Source organism: Scyliorhinus canicula, chromosome 8 (assembly GCF_902713615.1).
Source record: "Scyliorhinus canicula chromosome 8, sScyCan1.1, whole genome shotgun sequence".
In the NCBI taxonomy this organism is placed as follows: Eukaryota; Metazoa; Chordata; class Chondrichthyes; order Carcharhiniformes; family Scyliorhinidae; genus Scyliorhinus; species Scyliorhinus canicula.
This window is the reverse complement of record NC_052153.1, coordinates 92,670,459-92,693,137: the sequence shown is the minus strand read 5'-3', so window position 1 is coordinate 92,693,137 and position 22,679 is coordinate 92,670,459. Positions and strand designations below refer to the sequence as shown.

Below are 22,679 nucleotides of genomic sequence, written 5' to 3'. Positions count from 1 at the left end.
CGGTCCTCCAATGAGCCTAGGGAAGGGATGTGCATAAAGGAAGTACTCCTCCCCATGCTCTGCCACCAATCTGAGCAATGACAGATATCAAACTTCACAACATTGCCAAAGGGGGCGGCCAATAATTGGTCACTTTGTAAGGTATATTTCTGCAGCTGCTTCTAGCTCTGACTAAGGAGGGCAATGGGGTGGCGGTTTAGATAACATTTAGGTTAGCAACAGTACTGTGAGTGGGCAGCTATGTAACCCGCCCAAGGCCATTGCGCGCGGAACAACCTTTATCAATGTGTGTAACTTGAGGCTCGGCAGAATGCGCCTTCTCCAGCCATAACTCAGATGGCTGTACGTGTTACAATCCTAAGTAAAAAACTATTTGATTGAAGCCTTACTGTGTCGACTCACTCATTGAACTGAGATTTAGCCTAACAACTTAAAGACCTCAATTGGTCAAAGGGGTGGTAAGCAGCGCCGGCCCTAGGGTTGCTGGCGCCCCGGGCAAGCTGAACTTCGGCGCCCTGGGGGGCGGGGCCAAGGGGGGGGGGGGCGGACCCGAGGGGGGGGGGCGGACCCGGGGGGGGGGGGCGGACCCGAGGGGGGGGGGCAGACCCGAGGGGGGGCGGGGGGCGGACCAGAGGGGGGGGCTGACCCGAGGGGGGGGGGGGCGGGGGCGGACCCGAGGGGGGGGGGGGGGCGGGGGGCGGACCCGAGGGGGGGGGCGGGGGGGACAGAGGGGGGGGCGGACCGAGGGGGGAGGCGGGGGGAGCGGACCGAGCGGGGGGGCGGACCGAGAGGGGGGGCCAGCCCAGGGGGAGGGCGGCCCTGGGGGAGGGCGGCCACCGCGCATGCGCTGGTTAGCACCGGCCCAACTGCGCATGCGCGGGACCCGAGTCTGGCACCCCCAAGCACATGGCGCCCCGGGCGACTGCCCGAGTTGCCGGTGCCTTGAGCCGGCCCTGGTGGTAAGCTGTCCAACACCTCCCCCACAACACATAATATTGCAATGGGTGCACGGGCAGATGGATAGGCACCTAGAACTAGCCCATGGGACGTGCACAATTTACACCATCACCCACCTGGTATCGGAGACTGCAAAATTCCAGTTAAATAGATTTGGAGTGTCCAATGGCCACAATTTTAAGTTGTGCAAGGTCCAGTCTCGGTTAGTTTTAAAGGAGGAGGTGATACTTTACTCAAAACAGTTATTTATTTGTTTGTTCATGGGATGTCGCCATTGCTAGCTCGGTCAACATTTATGCCCATCCCCAATTGCCTGGAGAAGGTGGCTCTCTCGAACACACTGCCATCTTAAGTGATGGATGTCAATTCACTGAACTGAAGAGCTATTGAAACTGTTTCTGCTTGTGATAGACATCACCTCTTACACAGGACAGATAATTCAGTGAATTCAAGGCCAGGCCAATCTCCTGGACTAGTATTGATTACATTGATGCGCTGGGGGTCAATTCCATGTCATTTCCCTCATCTCCATCCTTCACATTTGGGCTTTTTTGTTTACTTCTCCCGGGAACTCTCATGATTCTGGCTGAAGTAGGGTGTGGAATACAGATATTGTGATGCTCAAGGTATCACAATGGAGTCGGTCAGACTTCATGGATCAGAAGGTTTTTAAACTGTCCACCATTGTCCATATGTTTAGACAAGAGTCTAATAACAAAACAAAACCTTAAATGCTCATCATTTCACATTGTCTGCAGGAACATCAAGAGTAGACAGAATATATTGAGAATTCTGACTCTCAAATTATAAATTCCCAGAGCCTCACTAATAGGGAATGTGTGACATTAACTCATGGAGTTAATGGGGGCCCCTGGCAAGAAACATCCCGCTCCAGTAGCACAGGCATTTTACACTCAGAGCCATTAATTGCTTCAAGGCGAGACTGGAAGGAAGTCCCGCCTCTGAGAGTTGCCAGCCAATCAAATAGCCAGCAGCACTTCTGTCCGGATTGCATCACCAGGGGAAGGGCAGGGCTTGAGGGGGCCTGTCAAGAGACACGAACATGTACAGTGAAATCTGCCAGGTCAGAAACTTGGCGCATGCTTCTCCCAGTAGGGGTGGGGTGAGGCCCTTAAGTGAATTGGCAGAGGTGGGTAGGTAGGCAGCCGACAGTATTTTATGCGCCACCTTGCCTGCAACCCACTGTTAGTGAGTCAGAAAATCTAGCCGATGGCGTGACTGTAAAGTGGGAGGTTCTTTTGGTACTGTTTATTACTAAGTTCTTCAGCTCAGCTTTGTTGCATGCAGAAGTGGTAAATAGGGACATTAGCCAATCTTTATTGAGTAAGAAAATAATAATAATCACTTATTGTCACAAGTAGGCTTCAATGAAGTTTCTGAGAAAAGTCCCTAGTCGCCACATTCCAGCACCTGTTCGGGGAGGCTGGTACAGGAAGTGAACCCACGCTGCTGTCATAATATGCATACAAGTATATGATGGTGCACAGACAGGCATTGATTGACACACAAGATGACCAATGAACACACGGAACACAGAGGCCAATCACCAGACAGGACACGACCACTATAAAGCCAGAGGGCACTAGTTTTCCCGCTCTCTTGGGATCCAGCCTCTGAAACAGCCAGAGCCCATGAGCAACAACTAGAACATACACCATGTGGTAGTAAGATAGTCTGGTCAGGTTCGCCTCAGGTCTCCAGTCAACTCAGCATAGTGTCAACTCACAGTTAAAGTATGTATGATAGTTAAGAGTTCAATAAAATAGAGTTGTGGTTCTTTAAGTGTTGGAAGCCTGTCTCTCTCACTGCTACAGTAAACGCCGTCCTCGCAGACCCAGCTTACCCAACACATTAGCTGCTAGCATTGTTCGGCATTACAAGCCAGTTGTCTTCATCCACTGTGCTAAACCAGCCCCTGGTTGAATGGAGTTTTGTTATTATGCTGCTAATGGCTGACTTGAATATGGTTGATGCACGATCAATTGTACAAAGACTCAGATTGGGTACAACTGTGGCTTTATTGCAGTAAGATGCGTGGCCTCCTACAGCAGCTGGCGAAATGGCAGTTGGATAGAGGACACGCATATTTATACTCCTCTTCCTGGGCGGAGCCAGCAGGCAGGAGCTACCGGCGAACCTGTAATACAGGTCCTACTTTACATCACCTAATACAGGTGCAACAGTGGTTTACCACAATGGTTAGGTTAGAATTCTGTTTGACGGGTTTTACACACTCTGCCTTGAACAAGCCTAATCTCTAACTACGATATGCATGCCTTGGGAAGAGCAGAATGGAAGCCACAGACAGCAGATAAACTAGAGGGCAGTACAGTATCGAATAGACAACAGTGGGATTAGTGGAGAAGAGAGATAACTGGGATTGAATCACTGTTGTTCGCTTTTATTAAAAAACAGAGCCCAACTTTATCATTTACGATATGATGTTTGCAGTAAGCAGAGCAAGTAATCAGGATTTGTACTTAAGAAATAATATTCAAAAGATAAATGTGAATTCAAGGGTTGAAAAGTTTTAAATAGACACAATACATTTTAAATTAAATGAGTTTGCAGAATTTCAACCCGAAGACATATGAATTAATTAAAACAATTAAAAGCTCAGAACTAAGCAGTTATATGCTGATGGATGTTGATTGCAATCACTTCCCTTTGCATAAGGTTAGCTGGTTTTGAAGTATCATTGAACACATAACAGACCATCACATCTCGATGAAATCTTATAATGAAACAGGTATAGTTGGGATTCAGAGACATTATAATTTTTTTTTGAAAATGCAAAATCAGTTGCTGCCAAGTATGTGCGAGTTTAATTTTAAATAAAAAACAATTAAACTAATAGGCATAATTATAGTTTAAAGCATGGGCAAAATATTCCTGCTGAATCCTTGTGTCGGTACTGAAATATTGAAAACTATTTTTCTTTTAAAAACACAAGATAGATATTACTTTCAAATAGCAAGGAAGGATCTCAATAGTGCATCAGCATTTTGCTTCCCACAGCAAAATCAAATTAAAGAATGTCTGGTTTTAGACATACAATTAGAAGCTTACTTATGAGAGCCCCACTTTGCTAACCTTACTTTAAAATAGTTTTTGAATTGTGGAGTCAATCTGACAACATTAAATATAGCTGAAATAGGTTTTCCAATGGTTGCATGGCATTATCCAGTGAGTAGCTGGCCTAAAGGATGCAATTTTCCAGTCCTGCCAGCGGAGGGTTTGTGGCGACTAGAAGGGGAAAATTCAGAGAAATGCCAAAGATCGGAATACCGCCGGCAGGGAACAAATGTGCAATTTTTCTCTTGACGCTTTCATAACTGGTCGGTTTCCCACAGATCCATGTCAGGAATTCTATTTGCATACATTAGCATGTTATGAATACTCATTAAAAACACAAATCTCCGGAATCATGTTCCCCTCCCAATTACTTGCCATGCCAGCGCAAAATTAGACTGGACTAAATTACAATCGGATACAAGTGGTGTGTATCTGTCTGCCCTCACACCCTCATGACTTTGAGGCGAGTGCAACATTCATAGCTTCCAACAGGGCTGCTCCAGTTTCACAGCAATGCCAGTGTGATGCCCTCCTGTTGGGCATGTAGGTTTGGTCTGATCACAGTGGCTGCCTCCATGCCCTGGGAGGACAGTACTCCGTGTTTGCTGTGGGTATCAGGAAGGGCTGCACTCAACAGATGCAGCAGGAAAAAACAATGGCAGGCACAGAGAGACCAAGGGTGGGAAATCCATAGTCCGACATGGAAGGCAAGCACAAAAGCACAAGACTGCGGATGCTGGAAATCCAATATAAAACAAATAAATGTGGGAAAAACTCAGCAGGTCTGGCTGCATCTCCTTCAATTTGGTCAACTATATTTGCTGCTCCTAGTGTTGTCTCCTCTACATAGGTGAGACCAATCACAGACTGGCTGACCGCTTTGCTTCGTTCAGTCATGTCTATTTCAACTCACCAACTTGCTCTCATGCCTGTCCTTGGCCTTCTGCTTTGTTCCAGTAAAGCCTAATGCAAACTGGAGAAACTGCACCTCACCTTCTGATGAGGCACTTTACAGCTTCTGGAGAGTTTGACTTCAGATTGTGAATGCTCTCTTCCAACTTGATCCTTTTTTCATGCATTTCTTTTTGCCCTAAGCAATCCCCACCCCCTTTCCTCACAGGGCCATCCGTGACTTGTTTTCACAGAACGCTGATCTTTGTTCTATTATTAATACATTCAGCTATCTTACCTTTATGCCATTATTAATATCTTCTTTAGTCCTCAACTCTGCCCTTTACATTTCCTGTGCCCCATGGGCAACATGTGGCGCAGTGGTTAGCACTGGGACTGCGGCGGCACTGAGGACCCGGGTTCGAATCCTGGCCCTGGGTCACTGTCCGTGTGGAGTTTGCACATTCTCCCTATGTCTGCTTGGGTTTCACCCCACAACCAAAAGATGTGGAGGTTAGGTGGATTGGCCACACTAAATTGTCCCTTAATTGAAAGACAGTCCCTGGTCTGTGGTCCTGTGTTCGCCATGAGAGATTAAAGGCACTCCTGAGGATATGTGGACCTCAGTCAGGGTGAGCAATTAAAGGCAGTGCTGGAGCTTGTGGCCATGCAACAGGGCCATGCACAATAATAATGGGTGAGGCTGGACCAGAGGAAGGCCTACCTGCACATTGTGAGGTTTCAGGAAGAAGAATGAAGGAACTTATCGATTTTTGGAAGACGATTTTTGGATTTTTTGATAAATAAATTGCCTCCACCAAATTCAGTTACATGGACTTCAATTTAACTATGGGATTTTTAAAGGAACCGGCTAACTTAAAATGGTTGCAACGTTCAACGGTCTATTCTTCAACAATAAGCAAGGGTTTAACCATATATTCTTTTCACATTCATTTGGGCTTTCTTTACTTCTGATATGTGTGTGTGTGTGTGTGTGTGTGTGTGTGTGTGTGCGCGCGCGCACGTAATGTTGCATCTTTTATTACTTTTCCCCTTGGGTTTAGTAGCTAATAAACTTGCTCTTTGACTCAAATTTTGGGTGCGATTCTCCGGAAACATTTCTAAGTGTTCTGGCGAGTGGGAATTGTGGCGAGATTTCCGATGTTAGGCCCAGCGAGGCCGGCAACATAGTTCAATGTTAATTGGTCCACTTAACGAGGCCCTACAGGCTTCTCGCTGCAAATGAGAGCTCACCAGCTGATTCTCTCCCCCCCCCCCCCCCCCCCCACCCCCGTTAACAAGGTTGAGCAGCACTTAAGCTGCACTTGCTCAGCCAACTCCAGCCAGGTCGTAACAATGGCGCTGAGGAGTCCAGCCCCAAGATTCGTGGATGCTGACCTGGGGAGGCTGCTGGTTGCTCTGGAGGCCAAGAGGAATGTCCTATTGCCCAGAGGGTCCAGGAGGATCAACCACAGAGCAGCCTGGGATGAGGTGGTGACAGCAGCAGTGAGCTCAGAGAGTGTGACCAGGAAGACTGTGTGGTAGTCACCACTGTTGTATTCTATATATATCGCATATGAGGTGTATTACGGTAAGGCTCCTGTACTACAGGTACCGGGGTAGATCCCTGCATGCTGGCTCCGTGCAGTAGACGGAGTATAAATGTGTGGGCTCTCCGAGCTGCAGCCATTTCGGCAGCAGCTGTGGTAGGCTACACATCTCTGCGTAATAAAGCCGTGATTACTCTCTACTCTTGTCTCGTCGTAATTGATAGTGCATCAGACTGGCCACAAGGGCAGGAGTGAGTAGCCACCTACCACCCCCACGTCCGAGAACTCTCCCTCTTCACGGGAACATCTATCCCACCTTTCTCTTCAACCCCATCTCCCCATTTTTCCTCCACCTCTCCTTCCCCACTTTAACCCCCCCCCCAAAACCTCTCCTTCACAAACCCTCCCTCCCACCACTGTGGACCACACGTGTAGCTAACAATGCTCCCTCTGTGTCTCCTCAGGAAAAGCTCTCCCACAAACGCCGAAGAGGGCCCAGATTGGCGGTGGTATGCCAGGCATCAGGATCCTCATCACCTTCATGGAGCTTACCCTGGAGGTGACTGGTGTGGCCGAGGACACGGAGGCTGGTGGATGCCGCAGTGGTGAGGAACCACCGAGCCCCATCCTGAAGACCTGTCAAACACGAGTACTGATGCCTTACTGACTGACCCATCGCTCCCACTGACCACATGCCCATTCTCCCACAGGTCCTCCAGCTGTCCGCCCATCCCAGGCGGTACCCTCTCCAGCCTCCCAGAGATCACATCGGAGGAGAGATACAAGGATGCCACCAAAATAGGCACTATAATTCCTACTCTTCAGCAGTGCAGATACACACACCTCAGTGGGACATGTTAGTGGCCAGGCTTCTGGGGCACAATCTGGTGATCACCACACTGCTGCTGATGTACATCAGGTGGAGGTAGGAACCCCCAGGTGAGGTGGCAGTTGAAGGTCTGCTGGATCCCAGGACCCAGCTGGGTCCCGGCCTGATGAAGTATCCCCGGAGCTGATGTAGACAATAGGGAGCGGCCGGCACATTCAGAGGGAGGTGTCAGAGAATCTTCAGCAGATCTATAGCCACTTGGAGGAGTCCAAGAAACTATGGGCGCAGGAGATGTCGGTGGCAAGTGTGGCACCGATGCCAACACTGCTAGTGTGGTGACCGCAGTGGAGACCCTGGTGCAGGACGTCGGCACCATTAGTGGAGGTGTCCAAGACGTGGTGCACAAGTCAGTGACGGCCATGGCTGAGGGTCTCGACAGAAAGTCCGCCTTTCTGGGGGATGTGTCCTAGTACCAGGCTGACCTTGATGAGGTTCTGCGGGACATGTCCTGCTCTCAGTTGGGAATGGTCAAGGCGCTGCGGAGTTGTCCCAGTTGTAGGTGGGCATTGACGAGGCACTGCGGAGCATGTCCCAGTCACTGAGGAGCATCGCTGAGGGCGGTAACATTATGGTATGTAGTATAGGGAACTGCCAGGGCTGGCAGCGCCAGATGATGCGGGGGTAGTCGGGGCTCAAACCAGCCCATCCGTCCCAAGGTGAACCCCAGGGCCCTCTGGGCACCAACTGGGAGGAGGGTACCATCCCAGACCGATGGTCACCAGCTCCCGAGTACCATCCTCTGATGAGGCCGTGTCTCACAGCCAGCACATGGAACAAGGAGGCACGGCTGTGTATGTGCTGTCGACAAGGGCGCAGGGGTTCTCCGACCTTTGAGCCCCCAGAGGATGCCCACCAGGGGTATCGAAGGCCACGGGATGAGGTATGCAGCTGGTGGCCTCCACCATCCTGGGGACACACCTAGACCTAGTGGTAGAGCCAGGAAGGCAAAGCACGTTGAGGATCACTGAGGGAACTAGGGTGGGAAAAGGGGGAAGCACTATCCGGAGGGTGGGGAATTGTCAAACACAATAAACACCTTTGTGCACAACCGGTATGATGCCTCTGTCACCTTCGTCCGCAATGCGCCCGATCTCTGAACCCTTGGCCCATCTCTCCGCCTCCCCATGGCACTCACCCACCCTCCAGCCATGGACATGTCCCCAGAGCTGTGCCCCATCGCCTGGGTGTTCGGATGTTGGCTGTTGCGTGTGTGGTGTTGCCTCCCGCATTGTTCAGGCACAGTGTCCAGGCATCAAGGTGTGATTGGGATGCTAGGCAATGACTCCTACATGCTACATGGCCCGCCCACCCATGGGGATTCACTTGGGTTGTGTGAAGTGCTCACCTAACCATGACTGCCAATTTCCTATTCACGATAGCCTTCAGCCGATCAGCCAGAGGCCTCGGTCGTCAGTGGGGGTTATGGGTGTTCAGTCAGGTTCAAGGATTGCCCCAGGAATGGGTAGACACGATCCAGGGATTGGCATGGTGGTGCAGTATGCGGTTGCCCCCGCCCCACCCTCCCATGGCAGTCCACCCCTGCGGAGGGTCCCCCCACCGCACCGCCGAACATTAGGGTGGCAAGCCCAGAGCCCCCGGGCTCTTTGTCTGGGAGCAATGATGGCTACTCACCCCCTCAGCTCCTCACTGAAGCCCTTCCACCAGGTTCACATTTTTCAAAAGGAGTTCTAATTGGCACTAGCGTGACCACTTTCTGGGGAGGCTGATGAATGGCAGGAGGCCATTGAATATGGGGAGGCTCTCACTAATTGTCTGGAAATGGGGCTGAAGTGCTGCGAATTGGTTTCTTGCTATGCTACGGCAAGATCCTGAATTCACCTGCGGGAGCAGGCCAGTTGCATTTGCAAACTGACGCCTGGCTCAGTTCTAGTTTTTGGCCCCTCCTGCTATCCACTGGCCTCATTTCGCTTGAGTGAGAGCGTAACAAGACCAGAGAATTGCACCCCTTGTGATTGGTTTCCTTTTGTTCACTAAATAGATAGGAAAAGACATCCACAGGGAGAAGAAATGTAAAAACCTTTGCTGTGACCAACCGAGGAGGTTGATTAGAGGGGAGTCAATTGACTCCTCCTCACCCGGTCATAACATCGTGGGACATTACTATGCTAAGTTGACTGCTGGTGCTATCGCCACATGGCAACAATGAAAACACATCCAAAACATTTTTCTCGAAGGGAAATGTCCTAAAACGCTTTGGGAGTCATGTTAATGAGCATGGAAACACAATTTAGAAAGAGTTAAAATAAGACCTTTTAGAAATCCACTCATATTTACAACAAAAAAATTTGGAAACCCATTAATATCTCCCTGGCCACCACATCTTATAACATATCTATAAAGCCTAACTGAAAACTTTATTTAGCCAATGAGTTTGCTCAGCTTTTACAGTCCCACAGTAGATTGCTGTTCACAAATTAGGACATGGATTATATTGGTTCAATAACTCAGGAACTACTTTAAGACAAATATTGACGTTCTACTCACAAAAAGAGATTCTCCATAATATAATTATAGTCGGGTAGACTGCTCTCTGGCAGGAAACATGCTGCAAACACAATGATGGCATTGAGTCCATCAGTATAGTAGCCTGAGGAAAACAAGAAAGCATTTGTTTAGCATTGTGCACTGTTAACAGAGTTGTCTGGAACCAATTACCTGCAATCTTTTAGCATTGCAAAAGCACAAGAAATCTAGCAATGTAAAGCAACTTAAAATCTTTCTTTCTCACTCTGTCATCAATTGCAGGGTAAATACCATTAAAAAGTTCTCAATCTGTACTGTTTCAGGTTTATAATTTATTTCATCGTTTGCACCTATCAAAGAAATGAATAAGCATATGTTTTGAAATCTGCAGTTATAAAGAACACATACAGCAAATACATGGATAGGATAGAGGGATACAACACTAGGCAGTGCTGAGGGTTTTGGCCAAGGGTGGTATCATGACCGGTACAGGCTTTGAGGGCAGAAAGGCCGTTTCTGGGCTATATCCCTCTACACCTATCCTATCCATGTATTTGTCAAGGTGCCTTTTGAACGCCGTTAATGTATCTGCTTCCACAATCTCCCCTGACAATGCGTTCCAGGCACTCACCAACCTCTGTGTAAAAAATCTGCCTCGCACATCTCCTCTAAACTTTGCCCCACTGATCGTAAACCTAACTGACCCCTCCACGCTGGGAAAGTGTGCTTGCCCATCCACTCTATCCATGTCCTTCATAATCTTGTAGACCTGTGTCAGGTTTACAATGACGAGATGTGGGCATTGAAATAGACTAAACATGACCATGACATAGCACCATGGAAACAGAGAAAAAAATTAAAACCAAAGTTTAAAATAAGTCAGTCTGCAGGTTTGCTAATTTTCACATCAGTGGATGGAATAGAAATGTTTTTCATAAGAGATTAGTTGAAGGAATCTCTATGAATCTCCTATTTCTTGACTACAGCTCCGCCTTCAACACCATAATCCCAGCCAAGCTCATATCAAAACTCCAAAACCTAGGACTTGGCTCTCCACTCTGCAACTGGATCCTTGACTTTCTGACCAACAGACCACAATCAGTAAGAATGAACACCAACACCTCCTCCACAATAGTCCTCAACACCGGTGCCCCGCAAGGCTGCGTACTTAGCCCCCTACTCTACTCCCTGTACACACACGACTGCGTGGCAAAACTTGGTGCCAACTCCATCTACAGGTTTGCTGACGATACGACCATAGTGGGCCGGATCTCGAATAACGACGAGTCCGAATACAGGAGGGAGATAGAGAACCTAGTAGAGTGGTGTAACGACAACAATCTCTCCCTCAATGGCAGCAAAACTAAAGAGCTGGTCATCGACTTCAGGAAGCAAAGTACTGTACTGTCAGCAAGTACAAGTACACCCCTGTCAGCATCAACGGGGCCGAGGTGGAGATGGTTAGCAGTTTCAAATTCCTTGGGGTGCACATCACCAAAAATCTGTCCTGGTCCACTCACGTCGACGCTATCACCAAGAAATCACAATAGCGCCTATACTTCCTCAGGAAACTAAGGAAATTCGGCATGTCCACATTAACCCTTACCAACTTTTACAGATGCACTACAGAAAGCATCCTATCGGGCTGCATCACAGCCTGGTATGGCAACTGCTCGGCCCAGGACCGCAAGGAACTTCAGAGAGCTGTGAATACCGGCCAGTCCATCACACAAACCTGCCACCCATCCATGGACTCCATCTACACCTCCCACTGCCGGGGGAAAGCGGGCAGCATAATCAAGGATCCCTCCCACCCGGCTTACTCACTTTTCCAACTTCTTCCATCGGGCAGGAGATACAGAAGTCTGAGAACACGCACGAACAGACTCAAAAACAGCTTCTTCCCCACTGTCACCAGACTCCTAAATGACCCTCTTGTTGACTGACCTCATTAACACTACATCCTGTATGCTTCAACTGATGCCAATGCTTATGTAGTTACATTGTATATCTTCTGTTGCCCCATTATGTATTCTCATGTATTTTCTTGAATTTTGTTTAATTCCCTTTTCTTCCATGTACTGAATGATCTGTTGAGCTGCTTGCAGAAAAATACTTTTCACTGTACCTCGGTACACGTGACAATAAACAAATCCAATCCAATGTATTGAATGTTTCTTAAATCAGCATTTTGCATTTCAAATGGGGACGTCATCAATGGACATAACTTTAATTTATGTCAATATGGCATGGCTCCTGAGGTTTGCCCATGTTGAATACCAGATGAGTTGGCTAGGAGGGGATAAGGGCAAAGGGTGAGGACATGGACTAGCTCTAAACTAGCAAAGGAGTTATAAAGAGCCATTTTCGGGGGGGGGGGGATAGAGAGTCATGTGTTGGTATAGGGGGTGTGATGGGACATAAGAATAGGGTGGGTGATATGAGGTGGCATATGTTGGGATGAATGGGGCATGGAGTGTGGGCAGTGAGGGCTATTCTGTCCATCTTGCCCTGTGCGTCTTTCCGTCTTTGAAAGAGACATTTAATTCATCAACATGATGGTTGCTACACAAATTCCCATGAAGATATCATGAAATTAATTAAGCAGTTTAAATTTAATTAAAACATAATTCAATTAAATTTTGAATTCAACTGGAACAATGAAGTGTAACCTTAAAATTAAAACTAGGCTGTTCAGCAGTAATAATAGAAGCACTTCTTTCTTCAAAGTGTATAGTAGAAATCTAGAAGTCTCACGACTAAAAAGCTGTTACGAACAGATGAGTTGAAGATTTACAAACTGAGATCCATATATTTTTTGTCATACAGAAGTATCAAGGGTTACAAAAACCAAGATGGTAAATAAAGTTAAAATACAGATCAACCATGTTCTAACTGAATGGTGGAACTGCTTCAAAGGGATGAATAGCCAAGTCTTATTCCTGGTTTTGTGAAGGGTAGGTCGTGCCTCACAAACCTCATTGAGTTCTTCGAGAAGGTGACCAAACAGGTGGATGAGGGTAAAGCAGTTGACGTGGTGTATATGGATTTCAGTAAAGCGTTTGATAAGGCTCCCCACGGTAGGCTATTGCAGAAAATACAGAGGCATGGGATTCAGGGTGATTTAGCAGTTTGGATCAGAAATTGGCTAGCTGATAGAAGACAAAGAGTGGTGGTTGATGGGAAATGCTCTGACTTGTGTCCAGTTACTAGTGGTGTGCCACAAGGTTCTGTTTTGGGGCCGTTGCTGTTTGTCATTTTTATAAATGACCTGGAGGAGGGCGTAGAAGGATGGGTGAGTAAATTTGCAGGTGACACTAAAGTCGGTGGAGTTGTGGACAGTGCAGAAGGATGTTACAAGTTACAGAGGGACATAGATAAGCTGCAGAGCTGGGCTGACAGGTGGCAAATGGAGTTTAATGCAGAAAAGTGTGAGGTGATTCATTTTGGAAGGAATAACAGAAAGGCAGAGTACTGGGCTAATGGTAAGATTCTTGGTAGTGTGGACGAGCAGAGAGATCTCGGTGTCCATGTTAATAGATCCCTGAAAGTTGCCACCCAGGTGGAGAGGGTTGTTAAGAAGGCGTACGGTGTGTTAGCTTTTATTGGTAGAGGAATTGAGTTTCGGAGCCATGAGGTCATGTTGCAGTTGTATAAAACTCTGGTGCGGCCGCATTTGGAGTATTGTGTGCAGTTCTGGTCGCCACATTATAGGGAGGATGTGGAAGCATTGGAAAGGGTACAGAGGACATTTACAAGAATGTTGCCTGGTATGGAGGGAAGATCATATGAGGAAAGGCTGAAGGACTGGAGGCTGTTTTCGTTAGAGAGAAGGTTAAGAGGGGACTTAATTGAGGCATACAAGATGATCAGAGGATTAGATAGGGTGGACATCGAGAGCTTTTCCTCGGATGGTGATGTCCAGCACGAGGGGACATAGCTTTAAATTGAGGGGAGATAGATATAGGACAGATGTCAGATGTAGGTTCTTTACTCAGAGAGTAGCAAGGGCGTGGAATGCCCTGCCTGCAACAGTAGTGGACTCGCCAACACTAAATGCATTCAAATGGTCATTAGATAGGCATATGGACAATAAGGGAATAGTGTAGAGGGACTTTAGAGGCGTTTCACAGGACGGTGCAACATCATGGGCCGAAGGGCCTGTACTGCGCTGTAATGTTCAATGTTCTATGTGTTGCGATATCTTCCCAGAAATAGTCAGAATTCAATTGAACAGGATACTAACTTAAATAATACTGCTAAAATAATGCTGCTAAAAAGGAAACAATGGGCCATAACTTCCTCGGAGTGGCAATCAGCGTCGGACTGCCACACCTACCCACTTACCTACGCTAAACGTCTTCAGTGGCTGTCTCGTCTGACTTTCCTGACTCAGGCCAGGCGAGATTCAGGTAGCACAGCGGGTCTCTGGGTCCAGCGTCGGAGTCCAAAAGAAATTGTGCAACGGAGGACACGTCCCCTTTTCTTTTACTGCAGTAGCTGCCATAACGTAGGTGAATTTAAAAGTTCCATTGAAAATAATGGGCCATGAGAAGGCAAGTGGATAGGCACCCAAGTCAGAAGATGCAATTTATGAAATACATTATATGCTGTATAATTTATCCGACTGCAATTTTTGTCAGTTACATTTCCGTCTACTTTCCTGTTTATTGTTCATTGAATGAACATTCAAAACTGTCTTTTTATGCATGGATCGAATTTGGAAGCCAGAAGTGGTGACTTAATTTTTGATAACGGGATTATACTATTAAGATGATTTTCTATCAGAATTAAAAGAAATGCCTCTGGCTGTCTCACTTCTAATTCACCAGCGTGATCACTGCAACATCTTCTAATTACGCATGCAGGAAAGCATAGAGGATGTTATTGACGGGCTGATCAGATTGCCGAATCATATTTACTGCAACTTCAGCATTATTATTGTAAGAAAATCTGAGCCATTATTTTATGACATTTTTGGTGTAGAAACAGCAATGAGACAAGATGTTTTCTCTAGAATGTTGCCTGATTCAATCTTAGTCCTTGGCCATCTCTATTTTAACATTCAGTTCAATAGAAATAACCTTTAGGATATTCTGTTCTCTTAATCCTAATTTGGTTTGCTGACATGTTTGAAGTGCTTAACTGGATCCTCAAAGAAGTCTCAGTCCCAACAATCGGCTCAGCCTCATAAGATTTTCTCGGAAATCCTGACCATGAAAATAAGCTTGAAATAAAAATGACTGAAATTGTCAAGTTAAGTAAAATTCCATGCCCTTCATCTCAATTTATCATAAGGAGGATATATCGCTCAAGTAGTTAAAAATATCAAGTTATTTGTCCAGAGCTAACAGCCAAGAGAGATCATGATTAATTATTAATTCATGAATGTATAAACCAGGTGTCAATTAAAGCAATTTTAAATTCCCAGAATAAAAAGCCACGTGATAAGTTTACTTTCCTCAGAATCTCTAGGAGAAAATGAATTGATTGGAAAGGGAAAGAACAGGCTAGTCACAAACACAACATGAAACAGATAATTTAATATGTAACATGTCCAAGAAGTAGATTTCAATTGCTCCCGTTCTTCTCCTAGAGGTGTATAAAGAACGACCAAGAACATTACAGCACAGGAACAGGCCCTGCGGCCCACCAAGCCTGCACCAATCCAGATTCCTTATTTAGACCTACTACTTATTGCCTAAACAATTGATATGCCTCCATTCCCCGCCCATTCATGTTTATCAAGGTACATCTTAAATGTTGCTATCATGCCTGCCTCCACCACTTCCACTGGAAACACGTTCCAGGCACCCACCACCCTCTGCATGAAAAGCTTTGCCCGCACATCTTTCCTAAACTTTCCCCCTCTCACCTTGAACCTGTGTCTCCTTATAATTGAGTCTGACACCCTGGGAAAAAGCTTCTGACTATTCATCCTGTCTATACCTCATAATTTTGTAGACCTCAAACAAGTCTCCCCTCAGCCTCCGTCTTTCCAACGAAAACAATCTGAGTTTATTCAACCTCTCATCATAGCTAACACACTCCAGATCAGGCAACATCCTGGTTAACCTTCTTTGCACTCTTTCCACAGCATCCACATCCTTCTGGTGTGTGGCACCAGAACTGCACGCAATATTCCCAATGTGGCGAAACAAAAGTTTTCTACAACTGTAACATGACCTGCCAACTCAATGCCCCAGCTGATGAAGGCAAGCATGCCATTTGCCTTCTTGACCACCTTATCCACCTGGATTGCCACTGTCATGGAACTATGGACCAGAACACCCAGATCCCTCTGTATGTCAATGCTCCTGAGGGTTCTACTACCTTCTTGCCCCTTATATACGTATAAAAGGCTGTGGGAGTTTCCTTGACCCTGCTTGCCAATGACATTTCTTGTCCTCATTGAGCCCTCCTAACTCCCCTGGAATGCAATTTATCTGTTTTACAAATAGATCATTATTTACCATTTAAAATTAAAAAAGTAAATAAACTTACATATAAAAAATCACATCTATATTCTATAACCACAATTTAGTATAATATTTTGTTACCACAAAATCATTACAGAGCAGGAGACTGCCATTTGGCCCATCACGTCTGCACTGGCACTCCGAATGAGCAGTTTACAGTGTAATTCTCTCGCCTTCTCCCCATAACCTGCACATACTCTACCAGATACCAGTCTAATTCCCTTTTGAATGCCTCAGTTGAACCTGCCTCTACCACACACACATGGAGACAACTCTAGAACTTAACCACTAACTGTGTGAAAATGTTTGTCCTCATGTCACTGTTGCTTCTTTTGCCAATTACCCCTCTGATTCTCAATCCTTTCATGAATGGGAGTAGGTTCTCCCTATCCACTCTGTGCTGTCCCCCTCATGATTTGGAACACCTCTATCAAATCTCTTCACAACCTTCTCTTCTCCAAGTTTCAACTGAACCAAACTTTTCACAATTGAAGCTCCTCATCCCTGGAACTATTCTCCTGAATCTTTTCTGCAGCATTTAGAATGCCTTCACATCCTTTCTAAAGTGAGGTACCCAGAACTAGACACAATACTCCAGCTGAGGCTGAACTAGTGTGTGATACAAGTTTGATATAACCTCCTTGCTCTTATACTCAATACCCCTATTAACAAAGCTTATGATACTGTATGTTTTTTTAACCTTGCTCTCCAGCTGCACTGCTATCTTCAATGGTTTATGCACATATACCCCCAGCTCCCTTTACTCCTGCATCCCACTTAGAGCTGTTTCTTTCATTTTATATTGTCTCTACCGGTTCTTCTTACCCATTCTTACTTAACTGCCCATTCCACCAACTTGTCAATATCCTTTTGAAATTCTACACAATATTTCTCTATTCACAATGCTTCCAAGATTAATAGCATCCACAAATTTCAAAATTGGTCCCTGTATACCAAGTTCTAGGTTATTAATATATATCAGGAACAGTGACCCCTGGAGAGCTCCACTACTAATCTTTCTCCAGTCCAAAAAACGGCCATTAAGCACTCGGCCAATTTCATATCCACGTTGCTATTGTCCCTTTTATTCCATAACCATAACTTTTCTCAAGTCTGTTGTGTGGCATTGGATCAAATGCCCAGATGTCTTTTGCAAGTCCATGTACAACACATAAACAGCTTTGCCTTCATCAACTCTTTCTGTAACCTCTTCAAAACAAAAACTCCAGCAAGTTAGTTAAACACTATTTACCCTGAACAAAGCTGTACTGGCTTTACTGATTTAACCACTATTTGTCCACGTGATATTAACTTTGGTCCAAATTATTGTTTCTAGGCGTTTCCCCACCAAAATTAGGCTGCCCTGTAGTTTCTGAATAATTGATAACATCTCGAGATGACACCCAAAGTGTAATGTTAATGTCTGTTTCCAGGTAGGATCATACTGCTTACTATCTATAAGGTAGACTACAACTTTGTTTAGGGAAAAAACGATCTCCTGGAAAAAGCGGATTCATTAGTGTTCATAATGTCTTGGGATTGACTGTGGTAGAATGGTCCTACTTCAAAATAAGCTGATGGAAAGCTAAAGTGCTGTGGGACAAATAATAAATGAACAACAAGCTGATGGATTCAAAAGCAGAATTACGCAAAGCAAAATAAAAGGTCACCCGGAACATTTCCCAATTTCAATTCCTAAAAAATGACACCAGAACTCAGTCAAATAAACAACATAGCACTCATAGAACATAGAACAGTACAGCACAGAACAGGCCCTTCGGCCCTCAATGTTGTGCCGAGCAATCGGGGGGAAAAAAATCATTGATCCAAGTTATATTTTTCATTGTAACATTAAAAACAAATGGTTTGATGTACTGACATACCCCCATGAGAGACAACTCTTCTATAAGGTTCAATAGCCATCATGTCAATCCTGTGCTCTTGTTCCCCAATGACAACAGTTCTCCATAACCGATTATCTGTGCGTTCCTGTTCAGCAGTATATTCTGGAATAGGTTCCACTACCTCTCTTCCAGTATTAATGGTATTGGGTGTTTCATCTAAAACAAATGAACTTTTAATAAATATTTCAGCATTAAAATGAGTAATCAAGACATTTAGTTAAATATCTCTGTAAACATATTTCAAGACGAGCAATTTTGTAATGAACGCAAAATATTGCAGATTTTGGAAATCGGAAATAAAAACAGGAAATACACAGTAGCTCAGGCAGGACCTGTGGAGCAAATCCAGAGGCAGGGAAAGGATGGAGTGGGGAAGGAAAGAACAAAATGGAAGGTCTGTGACTGGGTGAAAGCTATAGATTAAACAAAAGATATCATACACCAACACCAATGTATCAGTAAGAGCCAGTGATGCTTTCACAAAATCTGAAAACCCAGGTATTTACGAAAAGAATGAAGTCACAAGTTCATGTTTTGAATGAACAAATTATGGCAAAACACCCAAAAAATATAAGTACTAATAACTATATTCTCTTTTAAATAGAAGAGGTACTTATTCTCGAAACCAAACTTCTGAATTCAAATTTCTTCTACATCCATTTGACTTGAACCCCTAAAACTCAAGACAGATACTTTTCCAATATTGGGGGAATAACAACTTGGCCCGAGTGCTTTTAAAAGATTCATAAAAGAGCTGAGATTTCTTGAACATCCCAGTCACTTCCAGCAAGGTTTTCCCTTCAAATGTTTTCCAACTTTCCCACGGTTGTAGACTTCCTGTTCAACACAGCTGTCATTAGAGTCCTAGGCGTAGACACCATGGGCTGGATTCTCCATTCTGGAGACTAGGAGTGGGATTCTCTAATAATGGGGCTATGTCCCCATGCCGGCGTGAAAACCGGCACCAACGACTCCGGCGTCAACAGCACGTGAAAGTCAGGGGGCGGAATTCTCCGACTCCCAGTAGGGTCGGAGAATCGCCCGGGGCCGGCGTAAATCCCACCCCCGCCGTGGCCGGAATTCTCCGCCACCTGGGAATCAGCGGGAATCGCGCCGCACCGATCGGTGTGCCCACCCGCGGCGATTCTCCAGCCCGCGATGGGCCGCATTCCCGTCGCTGACAGGTCAATCCCGCCGACGTGGTTTCAACCAACTCTGGTGGTGGCGGGATTGGCGGCACGAGCGGGCCCCCGAGGTCCTGGACGGGGGGCGATCGGACCCCGGGGAGTGCACCCACGGCCTGTGCCATGGGGGCACTCTCTTTCTTCCGCCGCTGCCACGGCCTCCACCATGGCAGAGGCGGAAGAGACCCCCCCCCCTACCGTGCATGCGCCGGTGATGACGTCAGCGGCCGCTGACGCACCGGCGCATGTGCTAACCGGTGAAGGCCTTTCGGCCAGCCCCGACGCTAGGCATCAAAGGCCGTCGGTGCCGGTTTTGGCGGCAGTCGGCGTGGCGCCAACCACTCCGGCGCGGGCCTAGCCCCTAAAGGTGCGGAGAATTTCGCACCTTTGGGGAGGCCCGACGCTGGAGTGGTTGGCCCCACTCCGCTACGCCGGGACCCCCCGCCCCGCCGGGTAGGGGAGAATCCCGGCCTGGAATTCTCACCTTTCTCGGGGGCTACGCTGCCGCCGGAGTTGTTCCCGCAGCTCCAGCCGGTGTGGACGTCCCACGTGAGAATGGCCGGCGTATTTTTGTGCATGCGCGGAACAGTCAGCGTGATTCCACGCATGCCTGGAGGTTCCCTTCTCCGCGCCGGTCCCCGGGCAATATGGCAGAACCCTACAGGGGCCCGCCGCAGAGTAAAGTAGGCCCCCACGGAACCAGCCCACCAGTCGATCGGCAAGCCCCGATCGCGGGCCAGGCCTGCGTGGGGGGGGGTCAGATCCCCGTGCCCTCCCCCTCCAGCACATCCCCCCGCACACTCATCTTCTAGGTCCCGCCACGTGGGAGGTGAGTAATCCATGCCTGCGGGACTTGCCAAACTCTTCGGCCACTCGGCCCATCAGGGCTCAGGGAAATCGCCGGAATCTCGTAGCTTTTGCTGCAGATACGGGCCCCCGAACCTCCGGGTCAGAGCCCACGTATGCGTACGGCTAGCCGTGATCCAAAGCGGACTCGGACCACGCAGGTAGACCCACAAAGGAGACCCTCCCTAATTGGCTGCTCGCCCGCCCCTCAAACCCCACACATTAATTTCCCGGCTGCCTCTAAGGCCCCCCCTGGTCTCCGATCTTCCCGCCCCTGACTAGGGCGGCCACAGACTGAGTCTGCAGGCACCATGCGATCATCCTGACTGGCAACAGCAGATTAGTTTCACACTGGGCGGGGGTGGATGATGTTGGAGCGGGCCCACGGCAGTGCGGCGTACTCCCCAGTGACGCCGATTTTCGGTGCCCGGAGAATCGTCGCACTGGCGCCGGTCCCGATTGCGGCGTCAAACTGGATTTTCTGCCCTGGCCGCAATTTTGGCTTCGGGATGCAGAGAATCCAGCCCCATGGGTCAGAACTCTCCTGGTTTTGAATTCTTTGACTCTCGTGTCATGAAACTAAGCGCTCTCTCTCGTCAGCTGGGCTGACCTAGACATTCATCTCACTGTTAGGAGTCCTTCAGTTATTGTGGAAAAAGAGATCTGCAGTGGGCTAGGGAGAAACGGAACTGCGAATTGGAGGGTGACAAGGTCTGAATATACCAGGACATTGGAGCTGAACAGGCAAAATGGAGTACTAGGTTCAACAGGGCCAAGGCGGTGCTGTATCGACAGCAGATCAGGTTTGAGGTGCCCTTCCCGGCAAAAGTATGGCTGACTATTCTTTTGAGATCCGAAAAGCGGCCAATGACTTTATCAAGGAGCACAAATTGGGGGACAACTGAACTTTATTGGGAGATAGAAGAGATGACACTCTGGAGTAATGAAAGATATGGTTCGAGTGGGGGTTGGAGGGAGGGGTGGATATTTTGTTTTTCTATTGGGTCGACCAATGGGTAGCAGAGGTGAAAAGTTTATAAGGGGATGGCTGTCCCCCTTTCTCCCCCACCCCTGCTGCCTCTGGCTGTATTTCTCTATTTTGTTTGTCTTTGGGGGAGGCGACCTACGGTCTGAGATGAATTTTGTTTGGGTGGGTGAGGGTATGGTCTGCGGGGAGAGTTCACAGAAGAGAAGTGAGTGTGGTTGAAGGTAGGTCAGTAGGAGAAGCCTTCAGGCTGGAGTTGCCACGCTGACAGGTAATGCTGGCAAACGGAAGCGAGGTGGGGGAGATGGTTGTGAAAGATGGCCAAGGGGGAAGGAAGGGAGATGCGAAATGGCAGTATTGGAGAAGAAGCGTGGTCAGGGGCAGAGAATCTTGGATAGGCCCAGCAGAGGGTGAAATCAGAGGGGGTAGAGCTGAATGGGAAGAATGGCAGATGTTAGAGAGGAATGGAGGCATAAGCCCCAGGTAAAGCTAATAATATGAATTGTGAAAGGGCTCAATGGACCGGTGAAAAGATCTCAGGTTTTTGTGCACCTCAGGAATTTAAAGGCAGAGTTGGTTTTTCTGCAATAGAAGGATTTCTGCGTGAAGGACCAGGTTCTGTTGAGAAAGGGATGGGTGGGCCAGGTATTTCATAGAACAAAGAAAAGTACAGCACAGGAACAGGCCCTTCGGCCCTCCAAGCCTGCGCTGACCATGCTGCCCGTCTTAACTAAAATCTTCTACACAGTGATTTGACTCGAAGTCTCGGGGTGTGGCCATTCTGATGAGCAAGAAGACGGGGTTTGAGATTCCAAAGGAAGTGAGGGACCCGGGGGGGGGGGGGGGGGGGGGGGGGGGAAGGAAGAGAGAAGATATATGATGGTGAGCGGGGTACTGGAGGGACGCTGGTGTTGTTGGTGAATGTATATGCACCGAATTGGGACGCCAAAGACTTTATAAGGGGTTGCTGGCAGCAATCCCGGACTTTAATTGTGTTTTAGAGCTGAGGGTGGATAGGCCGAGCCACAGGTCAATGGGACGGATACGAATGGCAAAGGAGCTGGGAGGATTCATGCAAAATATGGGTATGATGGACCCGTGGCGCTTTAAGAACTGAGGGGGAAGGGAGTATTCCTTCTCACATGTTTACAGGGTGTACTCCAGAATCGACTTTATCGTGGTGAGCCGGGAGGTGTTGGTAGGGGTCAGAATATGTGCCGATAGTAATTTTGGACCATGCGCCCCATTGGGTGGAGATTCGGCTTAGATCAGGAGCAGAGGCCGGTGTGGAGGCTCGATTCGGGGTTATTGGCCGACAGAGGGTTCTGTGATAAGATGCGGTTGGTGATTAAAGACTATGTTGAGCTAACCAGAACAGGGAAGTGTCGGCGGCCACATTTCGGGAGGCACTGAA

The 22,679-nt window shown here is 47.4% G+C and overlaps 1 protein-coding gene across 10 annotated transcripts in view; it reads right to left on the bottom strand.

Moving 5' to 3' along the window:
- The window catches only part of LOC119970385 (protein prune homolog 2-like), a 631,375-nt gene that overhangs the window by 65,533 nt on the left and 543,163 nt on the right, over positions 1-22,679 (bottom strand). For all 10 annotated transcript variants that reach the window (XM_038804923.1, XM_038804921.1, XM_038804920.1 and 7 more), the window contains 2 exons: positions 18,230-18,406; positions 9,889-9,991 (listed from right to left, as the gene is read on the bottom strand). In XM_038804923.1, coding sequence (XP_038660851.1) covers positions 9,889-9,991; positions 18,230-18,406 — 280 coding nt within the window. The remainder of the gene's footprint in view (positions 1-9,888; positions 9,992-18,229; positions 18,407-22,679) is intronic.